The following is a 13,869-nucleotide window of genomic DNA, read 5'->3' on the forward strand; positions in this document are numbered from 1 at the left end:
GATTATCTCAGTTGTTCTCCTGGCTGAAGTTTGGTCCTTTTACAGCATCCTGCCATGCGATTACATTTGTTCCTGACCACTGAGAACCCTCACGTTGTGGTGGACCACTAGAGGGCTCCACTCACACCCAGTGTATAGTAAGTGTGTTCCTGTGTTTTGTGGCGCGATATGCGCAGTTGATGTTGGAGACGAATAAAGGAGTGTGAACTGAGAGCTCTGTGTTGTTGATGCTTACCTCCACAACGTTAACTTTTATCGAGTGGGGAAAAAAAGTTAGCTTGTTTATATTATGCTAACATAGCTGTGTCGCTAGCGGTCACGTAGCACATCATTATATACCATCTAGCCAAACTTCAGTAACCCTACAAACATCACTGCTGTTTAGTTTTCTGTCTTCATTTATGTTGGAAGTGATAACAGAGCTGTACGTTTTAATTTGTTTCCAAAACCCCGCAGTCAGGACATGCTATATTGTATTTAGATGGAAGCTAGCGAGCTAACTTCCTGCTAACTTCTAACTCCGTTAAATGTCAAAAATTCCGTTTTCATGGATGCCTGGATGTTAAACTCAGTTGTTACACCTGGTAGAGCAGAACGCTGATCATTTTATTAAAGATGAAAGACTTAAGACAGTGTTTTAACTCTCAGTAATGCCACAGTGATCATTTGATATATGGACCTGCAGCAGAGTTTAGGCCCAGACAGGCTAGTGACATCAGACTGAATGATCGGATTATCTTGACTCTCTGGAAGTCTGACATTGTACCTCAGTTCAAAATGTGGCTGACAGAACTGACTGCTCTACTGCATATGGAGAGAATTAGGTGTACATTAGAGGACAAACCTAGTAAGTTTTTTTTTTTGTTTTTGTTTTTTTTTAAATGTGTGGCAGCCATTTTTAGATCATGTATTCAAACAAAGTTCTCTTTGATTGATAATTCAGTCTACCACCCTAGCGTTTTGTTTTTGTTTCTTGCCAGTGTTGAAGTAGTATCTTTGCTGATGAAGTGTAATCTTTTGCCTTATTTGTGTGTGGTGGGGGGGGGTGCCCTTACTGTTGTGTTGTCTGTTTTTTTTTTTTTTTTCTTTATATGAAAAATCTTAATAAACATATAAAAAAAATTTCAGATTTTTAAATGTCCTGTCCCTACAATTGTCCATTTCATACGATCTAAATTAATAATTAGGTCTCAAGATTGTGCTGTGTACCTTATGAGTTAATCACTTCAGAGATCAGTAGTCGGACAAAAAAAAAATCTCCACGAGAAGGCCTAAGCTCACTGTACCGTAGAGGATGCCCTAGATCTGATGAGTCGCAGATCTGTGGCACAGTAGTAGTTCTTGTTAAGGGAAGAAAAAAATCATATCTTTGGGTTAAGTCTCTAAAATAACATTTTTAATTGGCTTAAATCCTGAACCATATTTATGTCTATTACAAATGGTGGGAAAGCTCTTAAAATTATATTTCTATCAGCACATTTGGTAACAGCTTCTTAAATCAAACATGGAAGAAAATAAAATGGCAATAATTAATCTAGGTCTTTCTGTTTGTTCTGAGAACAGCTCTTGCACTGAAGTGCTGACCTCGTTGCTTCCACTCTTTTTAATGGGTAATAGAATTGCCAAGCCAGATGTTATCTCACCCTGTATTGCGTCACTCAGGGCCAGAGGAATGATGGGTTGACCAGCCAGCCTTGTAACATTGTTGGGAAAAAGGAGCAGGGGAGAGGAAGAGCTCAGCTGGAAAGGTTTCTGGCTGAGGGGTGACAGATGGAAGATAAAGTGACAGTGCACAATCAAATTTGTGTCTCTCCAAATTAACATATTAATTCCCCCAGTTGCACATAGCTGCCCATTAAAAAAAACTCACAGTATCTAACACTGCTGAGCTGAACAGGATAGAAAGGTGCTGGGTCAAATTTTCCACGTGATCGGAGTTGTCATAAAAACCCGGGGCTCAGAAAGAAGCCAGAGAGGAAGAGGGAGGGAGCGAGGAAGTGGGAGAGTAAGAGTTGGTGTGTGTTTTTTGGCAGCGTCTGTGACGCTCAAGTCTTTTGTTGCCTGACATTTTCAGGTACCATGGTTACAGGTTAGCAGTCTTGCTTTTATCTGCCTTATTAACCCTTTGTTAGATTGTATTGGATCAAAAAGACAACGGTTTCAATGCATTCCTCCACATCACAGAAAGAGACCTCTGTTTATTCCTCAGATGTGTCTCACATTTGTTACTAGTTCAGCAGATAGCGAGACTGAATTAGATGTTGAGCACTGATTAGATGAGCGATTCTGTTAACCAGTGGGCAGTAAAGAGCAAATGACCTGCTGTGCAGGTAGAAGGTGAAGATGAAATCACGCAGCAAAGTTTGTGAAATGTAAACCATAATCTTTTTACCATGTGGAAAAGTTTCAGTAAATATGGGGAAATGTGGCACCATGCAATAAATATGGCTTTAATTTAAATGATTACAATTATAGTAAATGCTGTTATTAAAATAAGGTAATCCAGATATACTGATTATTAGATGGCATTCTGTTTTTGCATCACATCATCAGTTGTGTTCAATCCCAACTAGGCTGGGACATGTTCAAAGCTCACTAATGTTGCATGTACATGTGCCAACTCTGATGTCATCAAAGCCCTGAAGCCATTTATTCTAGTGGATGTGCACAAACCCATCAACTGATGGGTGTGGAAACTCCCATCAGTACTGGTATAGGAGTAGAAGCCATTAATACATGAAGCAGTGTTATCATGAAGGTGTTTACAAAATTGTTCCTTCATTGATTATTATTATTTTTTAAATAAATGTGTTTGGAGGGGATTAGGCCAATAATAGTAGGAAAAAAATGGAAAAAAGTATTGACATCAGCTACATTAAAACCAGAGACATTAAAAAGACACGTGTTACTGAATAAAAATTTATAGGCGAAAGGTGGTTGTCCTGCTCCTGGAGAGCCAATCAACACATGAGCTGGTCTTGTTTTGTGCAGTTGGTGTTTGACAGTTTCAGCTATGAGGCGGCAGTCATATCGACTCCTTATTGTAGTAAAGAACTGTGCTTATCTTTTTTCTCTGCTTACTGTAACTGTAAAGATATTGCAACTGCCAGTATATGGTTGTGTCCTCTTATGATGCGTTATTGCTGCATTGCTGGCAGATATTAGACAATAGTCACTACTTTTGCTGGTGCTCATCACTTGAGGAAAAACCGAAAGCTAACCATCTTGTGGTGAAGAACAAATGACTCAAAGGGGGTAAAGTGTGTTTTAACTGTATATGAATACGTAGACAGGCAAAGCTCCCGGGTCTAAAAAATGAAGCCAGTGCAGAAGCGTCTTGCCTGCAGGGGGTGACTCCTGTAGCAGTACGAATATTGTGAAGAATTCTGAGGAAAAGACGGTGTTATCTTTCTTCCATTCCCTAAATAAACTCATACCTGATAATTGTATGGTGTCAGTCACTAGTTTCATTTTACAAATTTTGTTACCAGTTAGAGCTAAAAAGGACAACAAAGCAGAGTTCACCTTGGAGCAGGTCTGCCTCGTTACTGCCGAATTGCTACTGCGAGCATCCAGTATCAAAACATAAAGATGGTGACAGGAGGAGGACTGCGGGAGTTAATTATACCCAATGGGTGGCATGATAGTCCTTCCATCATTTAAATACAGTCTTTTGAAAAATTGGTGGACAGTGGGGGAAGGATGCAAAGCCATTGCAGTAAATAACTACATAATTCATGCTTCTTTGCTGGGGTGTTTTTATGTTGTGCTATGTTTTCCTGCTTTCTTGTAGACCAGTGCCATTGTTATCATGGCCAGCATGTTGTGATAGCCAACATATTCTTCCTTTTTAAAATGACAAATCTGAAGTGTTATCACGTGGATAGACTGCTTCAAGCACTAACAATACTATTTTTCTAATTGGCTCACCAAATATCAAACCTGCTATTTAACGTCATTGGATACAGTGGTTTAGCCTCCCATGACTGCCTGTAATTGCATGCTCTAAACCAGTGCTAAACATGGTTTTTCCTGGCTCAGCATGGGCCTTTGGGTGGTGACTATGCAAGTAAGCAAGATTTGTACATGTAGTTTGGCAAAAAGTCAGAATTACCTTAATTAAAAGAAGTCCAAGATTTTGTGGTTACCTTCTGTGTTTGATGTGATGACTAATGCTGCTCTTGTGTGTCTGTGTGTTAAATATAAAGATGGAGCCCAGAGCCAGGTGGCTTAGCAAAAAAGACTGAAAACAGATCAGGGGGTCAGCTCTGTCACGAGCTTTTATGCCTTACTGATGTTATGTGTATTTATCTGTTTTCTAAAATCTTTTAACTGTTTGGGTCGTACCTTAAGAACTGCAGGTCTAAATTTGGGGATTATTCCAACCATTAAGTGGCACCCACTTTTTATTTACCATCTTTAATAAGTGGTTTTGATAATTGTGGGTTGATCTACACTCTGTGGTTAGCAAAGGCTTCATGAAGACAGTTGACTAAAACCTGTATCCATACTAACAGTGAAGGTAATAATCCCACTACTGAGATAATAAATCCCCCCCCCCCACAAAAAAAAAACCCTCAAAGGTTTTCTTACAGAAATCAGGATAAAATTTGAGAATAAATAAATAAAAGAATTCAGTGGTCAAAATTCAAAGTTTTGGTCTGTTAAGCAGCTTGTCTTTGATTCTTCTTTGATTTAAGACCTTTATCTCAGTAGTATGCAGGTTGTATTTTTTTAGGCAGCAAATCTGTGCCGTCACTTCATTTCAGGTAGTGTCACTTGATTATGACAAAAACCACATGGTGCGTTTGAAACGTCAGAAGTCACACCAACTCTGACTTGGTAATCCAAGGTGTGTGCGCGTGTGTGTGTGTGAAGAGTTGTAAAACTGTAGAACTTGTAATCTCGATTGCCTTTGTTGTGCAGTTATTAAAAATAAAGCCACAGAGGGGGGAAAAAAACCAACCAGCTCTGTCTGAGCATGCTGCCAGGGGTAGGGCAGGATGACGAAGAAGGGCTATGGGGAAAAAAATCGTATATTTTTTTTCTTATCAGTCAATATAAGTATCTCATGATAGAAATCAAATATGTTATTTCCTTTAAGCTTTAAGGGCTCTTTTTACTCCTCACATGTGAAGATATAAGTTTAATTTTCTTAATCATATACAGTAAAATATTTATTTTCTGTTGAACATGTGAAATGTACTGTAAAATTGTACAACTATATTTTAACATAGGTGTTTATACATAATAAACTAAAATTTTAATTCCAAATAGGAAGAAGCTTCAATTGGTACACAAGAACACAAACTGGAAAACTAAATTCAATGGCAATTTCAAAGAAATCTGGAAAAAAAGATCTCTCACTTACACACAAACAAACATCATTATTATTGTTATCATTATTATTGATAATGGTGGTTGAGTAACTATCTTGCTCGGGAGCAAAACATCACCTATTTTCCCCACTATTGTTGCTACTGAGCACAAGAGCCGATCTTGTGCTAGAATTGGTGGACAGTTTCTGACTTTTGCACACTTTGGATTTTACCAGCACTTTGTCTTTTTGTGTATTGTAACTCAAAGTAATGTTCATATCGCCACTGTCAAAAGCTGTAGACCATTGTATCATTTTCTTCTCCCTGTGCAGGAGCTAGAGTGAAAGGAGAAAAACCATATCGGATGACCTTTTTTCCCTTCTGCAGATAACTGAAGAGTGTTGCACAAGTAGTGACACAATAGTTTGATTTTTAACTGTAATGTGATAAATTTAGTAAACGAATATTACTGAATTGCAGAAAATGGTAATGGCATAACGGTAACATGTTTCTTTGTAACTAAATACTGCTTGAGTGGTTGTCCCATACAGTCATGAAAAAGTACACAGTCCTTCTATTCAAAGATTTTAATGTATCAGCACATAATAGGATTTAAAATGATTTAAATACAACCTCAGGTGAACAACAGTGCATGATGTATTATACCACATCATTAGTCGACAAAAAGGAAGCCAAAATGGAAAAAGCAGTGTTAAAAAAAAATAAACAAAAAAACCCCCCCTAACTGAAGCAATTAGTTGAAGTAAGCCTTTGCTTTAAAACTTTATCACTCTTTATCGCTCTTACATCATTGTGGAAACATTTGGGCCACTCTTCTTTTCAATATTGTTTCAGTTCATTGAGGTTTTTGTACAACTCTCTTAATATCCCTGCCACAGTATTTCAATTAGGTTTTGGTCTGCACTTTGACTGGACCATCACAACAACTTTATTCTTTTCTCTTATACCGTTCTGCTGTAGATTTGCTAGAGTGCTTTGATCATCGTCCTGTGGCATGTCCCAATTTGGGCCAAGCTTTAGATGTTAAACAGATGCTGTCATATTTGACTCGAGACTATTTTGTTAATACGGTCAATGACTGCAAGTTACCCAGGTGCAGCTTGTAGTGGTTGCAAAACACTCAAATTCTAACCCCTCCACCACCATGCTTGACAGTTGGCATGAGGTGTTTACGCTGATACCTTGTTTAGTTTTTGCCAAATGTGCTGTCGTGCGTTACAGCCAAACATGTCTACTTTGGTCTTGTCCAGCGGACAGTTACGGGAGTCTTGCGGTTTGTTCACATGCAGTTTTGCAAACCTAAGCTGTGTTGCCATGTTCTTTTTAGAGAGAAGGTTTCTACTGGCAACCCTGCCCAACACCCTATAACTTGTTCAGTCTTTTTCTAATTATACTGCCACGACATTTAACATTTGTCATGCTAACCGAGGCCTGTAGAGTCTGAGATGTTGCTGTTGTTGTTTTTGTTTTTTTGTTTTTGTGTTTTTTTGTGCTGTTTCTCTGAACATTGTCTCATTTTGGGTGAATTTCAACTGCTGGGAATATTAACAGCTGTCATGATTTTTTTTCCACTAGAATGATGGACTTGATATTGTTTGGAAATTGCGTTATAATCCTTTACAGATTGATAGACAGTAATAATTGATTTTTTTTTTAAAAGATCATTGCTGATGTCTTTCCATCTTGGCATTATGTTAAGACACACCTGAATGCTCCATCCCCACAAACTGCTAGGACTGATTAAAAAAAAAAAAAAAAACAGTTCTGATATGTTAAAAAACAGCTGAATATGATAAATGGCATTTGTGTAAACATAAATCTCTTTGTAAAGGTAATGTTACTTTATATTTTATTGACATAGAAGTGGAAATTGAACAATAATTGGTGCACATGTTTGGACCCCCTTGTACCCGTATTAATTTTCAGGATCTTCGTTAAGTTGGTGTATTAATCCATGTTGGGACCTTTTTGTTTAAACTTAGTTGCCTTTATTTAATCCTGGCATTTTTTTATGCTGTTCTCCTGTAAATGAGTATCAAAGTAAAGGAGGTTTCTTAAAGACTAATTGTAGTGCCTGAGTTGTTGGGAGAGGTTTTGTGTGTACTGCATGAATCACAGTTGGTGGTGTGTTGTCAGTAGCCAACTAGGTATATATCACTGAGGTCTCTGCCCATCCACTAATCCTCTCCCACACCCCTGCCTCCCTCACTTCTTTCTCTCCAGCCTAAGTATAATATCTAGTTTGTCTCAGACACATTCATCTGCCCCCTGAGTGGCTTCTTACAGATTAACTGTGGATGGAGTTTGGAGGCTGCAACCTCTCACTGATCACTCAGCGTTTAACTCGAGCTGGGTCTGTATGGTAACTGTGCAGCTGTAGACTTTGAGACCTGTATGGAAGTTGCGTGCAGATCTAACAGCACAGTGAGTTGCTGCTGATGACCCAGGACTCGGGAGAGGCTGTGGGTGTTGTGGTTTGTCCAGGAGATGCGTGAAGGAGCCCTGGTATGTTTCTGTACAAAGCCCTTAAACACAGAGATGAAGAGGAGGACATCCAGGTACAAACTTGGTTGCTTATTGTCACTAGTCAAGATGTGGGATGACATGCTTATTGACATGTTTTCAGTATTTTCTGGAGGCAGATTTAAATCCTGTTGTGTTGGATGTAACTTCGGATCCTGAATTTAAGATGCTTCTGTTTAGTTTATATCAAACAACATGCTGATATTGAGAAATGTTTAACGTGACCTCCGGGAGAAAATGTTGCTCTGCTACTTTTGTCAGATTTTAAGGAATTGTTGAAATGTTTTGGAGAAGGTGTTTGCAGGTTCCCCTCTTTGTGCTGAAGAGATTAATAGTGCTAATCGCCCTTGGGTTCCTCTGAGCTGCTCTGGAGGGGAACAATAAGGCACGAGGCATTAAATGAAAATTCCTTCACCATAAACCTTTGTTACGAGAAAAATGCTGTTGTAGAATTAGAAGGCTGTTTATACTGTTTGGTAGATGCCTCTAACTGGTGTTCCTCGTCAGCTCTTTTTGTCATGATTTTATATGACTGTTTCATTTTTCTCCTGTGTTAAACCTTCTAATCCCCTTAAATTGTTATAGACTAAATCCTGTATTAAGGGGTGCAACATCCCTTTTAGCCTTTTAAGATGTCTTGAAGTTTATTATTTAACATTGTTATAAATAACTTAAAACATACTTTGCTTTTATTCTCATTAAATTTTTCTTTACGTATCTTTTATGTATACTTTTCTTGAATTGCATTTGAGTCCGTTAAACATGAGAGACCTCAGCTGCCGCTGCTCACAACTCTTTCTTTTTGTTCACAGTCCCAGAAATCCTGGATAGAAAGCACTTTCACCAAGAGGGAATGTGTGTACATACTTCCAGTGTCAAAGGACCCCCACAGGTATGTGCTTAGACCTACTGTAGTGAGTCTGCTGGTGATAGCCATGGAAACGGCGTAATTGCATGGTGTGAGTTAAAGAAGGCCCAAACCATAACGACTACTCTCCAGAGGCAAAATGAGTCTGTTTTAATGTTTATGTCTGTCAATAAAATTACAGATTTAAGTGTGGGGTTAAGCAAGTGATGAACCTGTGGATCGTGACTTCTTTCAATCTTAGGGATGGGATTCCCCCCCCAAAAAAAAAAGCAATATTAGCACTGTTAGCTCTGATATGATGTTTATACCCCAGCTTCAGGTATCTGCTTTATACCGGTGTGAAAGTAATAAAATGTCATCCTCACAGTGAGAATTGGACTAGGAATCTTTTATGTGTGTCGATAGAGAGATATATAGCTGTCTGTCTGTCTGTCTAGGTGTTTTGACACAGTATTTTTCTGCAGACTTACTGGAATCTTACAATGCAGTGTTGAAATTATATGCAGGCGTCTTCTTGGCTTGGCGTGTCATGAAGGCCACTTATCCACACTGTGTGCATGACAAACATCAAACAGCTCTGTTAAAGGGGCAGTAGTTGCTATAAATACTCATCCACTTTCAGAGAAACGGGAAAGGAAAAGGTGATTTAAAAAAAAAAAAAAAATTATGTTCCCACCAGCAGCTTATATTTACAGTTAAACAGTCCTTGGATGTCTTCCTTTCTTCTTGTAAACTCACAATAATGATGGGTGACTCGTTTTCCTGTGTTTTCTTTTACATCAATTATTTGCAAACTGGTTATTCTCTGTTAACTGCTATATGTGCGGCTTCTGCTAAATGATTCAGAGGTGTTAGTGAACACAGGCTCATTTAACATTAGGTCAAAGTGTGGCATGTGACTGTGATCAAAGTGAGTCCCTTTGGAAGGTTTCATAACTGTCTCTTGGTTAAAGGCCAACTTAACCGGGCTGTCTGCCCAGGAGACAGTTAACCTTCCTTAATGTCCTTAAAGAACTTTCTCTGCTGAGAACTTCCTCCAGACTTGGAGAAATCAAACCCTCACATTAGTCTTGTTTTAGAACCGTCGTGTATGGTCGGAAATACTCTTCAGATTTATCTATTCTGTTTTTATTTATATTCGCACTGACTGAGTTGTTGTGGCATTTCTTTCAGATGCCTTCCAGGATGCCAGATTTGCCAGCAGCTCGTCAGGTGAGTATTTGTTTGCTTGTTGTTCGACTCATTCTCTGTTATCTGACAGGGTTAGCCTGGCAGAATCCATGCCTAACCAGCTGCTTTACATCAGAATAACCCCCAGAGGTAAATTCTTTGCAATTCCTTTGAAATTCCACTAAACAACAACCTTTACCAGGAAACAATTAAATTCCAGGCTTTATGTGTTAGGATGCGTATTCTCCCCTAAGGCTAGTAGAGGAAGACAGAAAACAAAGCTCAGACTCAATAATGATAAACAATTAGGCTTTTTTGTTTTTAGAAAAATCTGTCATCATTGATCTGTAGATGGTTCATATCTTGGACACACTTTTACCAAGTGTGTCCAGTATTTCAGTTGTGTATATGTTTTAGTAGCTTGCTGCCTCAGAGTTTGAAGTACCACAATACTGTTGCAGTTACACACCCAGGCAGAAGCTTTAAGGGAGACCGGTGTCAACGTCTGGCTGACACGAGAGGGAGATAGACAAATGATGGAAATGGAGAAAGAAGTAAAGAGGCTGTGAATTAGATCACCTTTGTCCCTGCCAGTGAATCCTGTCTGGCAATGTTTGGCACACATCTTGTGGAGAATATTAAAATGTTTCTAGAAGCCAAGCCATGCCACTCTGCAGCCCTCCAGGCAGTTATTTTGAACTCACTGTCTAAATAAATGGGCAACTGCGTTCCAACATAAACTCAGCATCTGCTTATCTCACAAAGTCCTGAACAGTGCAGTGCTAACTGATGTTATAGATACAATAAGTCATGGAAATGCAAAAAAACAAACAAACCCAAAAACGTATACCCACAATAATGAGTAGATGATCCTGGCCTTACACAGCTGAAACTGTCAGGATCTGTGTGCATATATCAGCACAATAAGATTAGCTGATGTGGGTTTTTTTGTAGTGGAATGGTCATAATTTCCGATAACTCAAATAGTTAAGTTATAAGAATAATATGTATTTTGTTTTTTTGTTTTTTGTCTCGTGGGTCAATAATACTGCGATTTAAGAGCTGAAGCATAAGAAATTCTCCTGCGGAAAAGGAAATGTGAGAGCCATTTAAATTTATCCTAACATTAGTCCATCAGTTAATAATTTCAGGGTTCGTCTAGATGGTGTTTTAGTGACAAGGGTGTAATATTTTGAAACGGGTGAGACCAAAATCTAACACAAGCTTATTTTTAGTGTCACTTGTTGCCTTAATGGAGGACTGATCTGTTCACTGTGGCCATTGTACTTGTATGACAGAATGAGGAGATGTTCATAAGCAATGCTATACTCTGCCCACATGTTTCCCAGATGGATTAAGCTTAGCGCCCCAAAGCAAGTGCCAGTTACTACACCTTTGACCATGAACTGGAAGTTCAAGTCTTGATAGTAATGAATAAATGATGAATGATAGTAACAATAACTTTGTGTCAGCTGGGCATGACTTTGACTTGTCTTGTTACTTATAGAGCTGCTTTGTGAGAATGAAATACAGCTCATTAATTTTAATTTACTAATTACAATTAATTAATTGTAATTAATACATTTAATACCCTGCTAAGTAAGTTTGCTCACTTACAAAGAAATGAGACCCCTATTTTTTTTGGAAGTTTCATTTTAATGGAGAAAGACAGAATATCAACCCAAGTTGATTGATTTTGGTGGAGCTAGAATTATAACACAGAAATTATAATCAAGATTTCAGCTGTAAAAAGAATGGAGTACATCAGTGTCATGAAGTTGTTATTACAAAGTATAAAGAATGACATGTGTAAGGGTATGGCTTTGAAAAACAAAACCAGATTCTCATCCAGGTAGCAAACTTCGGCAATGGGGCCAATATGTTGTACCCTCTTTAAGTAGCAGCTTAAAGAGCCGTTATGAGAACTGGATTTCAGTGAATGTGTTTTATTTTATATTTATTTTAAGATTATGTAATGATATCGAGTACATTTGCACTATACCCCCATATAAGCAATATCCCATATTGCTGCAAAAGAGGAAATACGGGTACCTACTTCTCTTTTTATGTCACAGGTAGACAGAGCCAGACTTAGTACTTCCAGGGGTCGATCTTGTAAATGAAAAGGACAATTTGTTTTGCTGAATTTGTTTTACTCTTCTTATTTATTTAAAGCTGTCTCCATTGTCTTGGCTTCTGCCACACTATGTTAAGAGGCTTTGAAAGATTGTGAAGGTTGTGTGCTAGAGTTATAACCAGAAAACACTAAAACAAGGCAAAACTAGGTCCAATAGTCCAATGAATTGTACAATCATTTCAAATACCTGCACCTTTACTTTATTGCAAAAGGGTCTTAAACATACAGATGACAAAAAACACATGCAATATTGCACTGATTGACTAAGTCTAAATATACAGTACATGTCCCAGGCGGCTGAGTAGTACCTGAGAATTCTTTGTACACCTGAATGCCATTACTATTAATGCAGGGTTTGACAAAATCAATGGTCCAATGGCCTGGGGTCATTTTTGGACCTGTGACGGTGTTTCCACCAACTAACAGATTAGGTTAAATGAACCCTCACTAATGAGTAGGTTTTTTTTTCCTGATTAAAATGTCACTAGAAGTACTACATTAAAGGTTATTATAATCTTAAGGAATGGGTTTGAACTGCTCCCATTCATCGCTGGTTTGTTTTGCACAGTCATAGCACAACTAATTTAAGAAGTTGTTAAAATGAAAACTAACACATAAATTGCTATATCTAACACAGCATGCACTCCAATACTATTCTCCATTACTGCTATTTCTGAAGCTTTTTTTTAAAAATATAAATTGTATATAAACAAATTAATTATCCTATATTCTTAATAATCTAGCTGGAGTACGTTCTGTAATTAAATTGGCATTTTTTTGGGGGGGGGGGGCTTATTTAAAAAATATATATAAATAAATGACTAATAATCTCATCTTCTGGCCTATTGGGGGAAGATGTTATTTTGAACAAGGGATCCTATGCACATGTAAACAGTTTTTGTTAATGATGATGTGCCGCTTTAGCTTCTCTGCCTTTTTGTGCAGCTTTTGATTGTCTGCCCATTGCAAACAGGAGGTTTGCTTTGCAGGTGGACAGGGCGTCTGTACTCAGCCAGAGCTGTGTGCCTCACATGACAGTGTTGTCTCGTACACATACAGATGTTAGGAAATCTTAGGGGAAAAAAAAAAACCTAATCTAAAGCCTGAACTTGTTGATTTATAGTGGCTACTTATACTTGGCTGGCATGATTTGAAACCGCAGCAATGTTTATTTTGAGGAGCCAACATTGTCGCAATGTGTGTTTATAGAAAATAATGTAAAAAATAATAGGCTCACATTCATAGTTCAACATAATATTCAGTTGAAGAGTGCAGTGTTTTCCGAAAAACACTTCAGGAATATTTATCAGGTGTGGCATGGATTCCTGTTCCTTGTACTGTTTGTTTCTCTAGATTATTGTTCTGCTTTTGAAAACTCTTGTTGTAATTGTTTTACTGGTTTCCTGTTATTCTTTTTATTTCTTCAAAATTGTATCATGGCTAATAATAATTGAAACGGCAAACATTTGAAAAATTCATCTTGGCTTTTTTTTTTTTTTTTTTAAAAGGTGCTGCTGTGGGCGGCTGGTGCGCCAACATGCTGGCTTCACAGCCAGCTTGGCCACCAAGTACTCAGATGTGAAGTTGGGTGAGAGCTCCAATGTGCCTATGCCCGAGCTGGAGGAGTGGTCAGTGGAAAAACACACAGAGGCCAGACCCACTGATGCCTATGGTGTCATCAACTTCCAGGGAGGGTCTCACTCATACAGAGCCAAGGTGAGGGGCTAATCCCCTTTGCTGTCTCATGTTTACTTTTTTTTTTTTTTTTTTTTTATTTAACATTATATTTTTTTTTTTTTGGGGGGCGGGTGTTCCATCACTGTATTTAAGGT

At 38.2% G+C, this 13,869-nt stretch overlaps 1 protein-coding gene across 1 annotated transcript in view; it reads left to right on the forward strand.

The window, feature by feature from the left end:
- Positions 1–13,869, forward strand: part of LOC102199179 (transient receptor potential cation channel subfamily M member 7-like) — a gene marked incomplete at its 3' end in the record, with an annotated part of 28,569 nt that overhangs the window by 9,775 nt on the left and 4,925 nt on the right. Inside the window, exons 2-4 of the mRNA XM_005733410.1 lie at positions 8,675–8,754; positions 9,904–9,942; positions 13,546–13,753. Coding sequence (XP_005733467.1) covers positions 8,675–8,754; positions 9,904–9,942; positions 13,546–13,753 — 327 coding nt within the window. The remainder of the gene's footprint in view (positions 1–8,674; positions 8,755–9,903; positions 9,943–13,545; positions 13,754–13,869) is intronic.

This window comes from Pundamilia nyererei, unplaced genomic scaffold, assembly GCF_000239375.1.
Source record: "Pundamilia nyererei isolate P.nyererei 1_Seehausen unplaced genomic scaffold, PunNye1.0 scaffold00051, whole genome shotgun sequence".
NCBI classification, from domain to species: Eukaryota; Metazoa; Chordata; class Actinopteri; order Cichliformes; family Cichlidae; genus Pundamilia; species Pundamilia nyererei.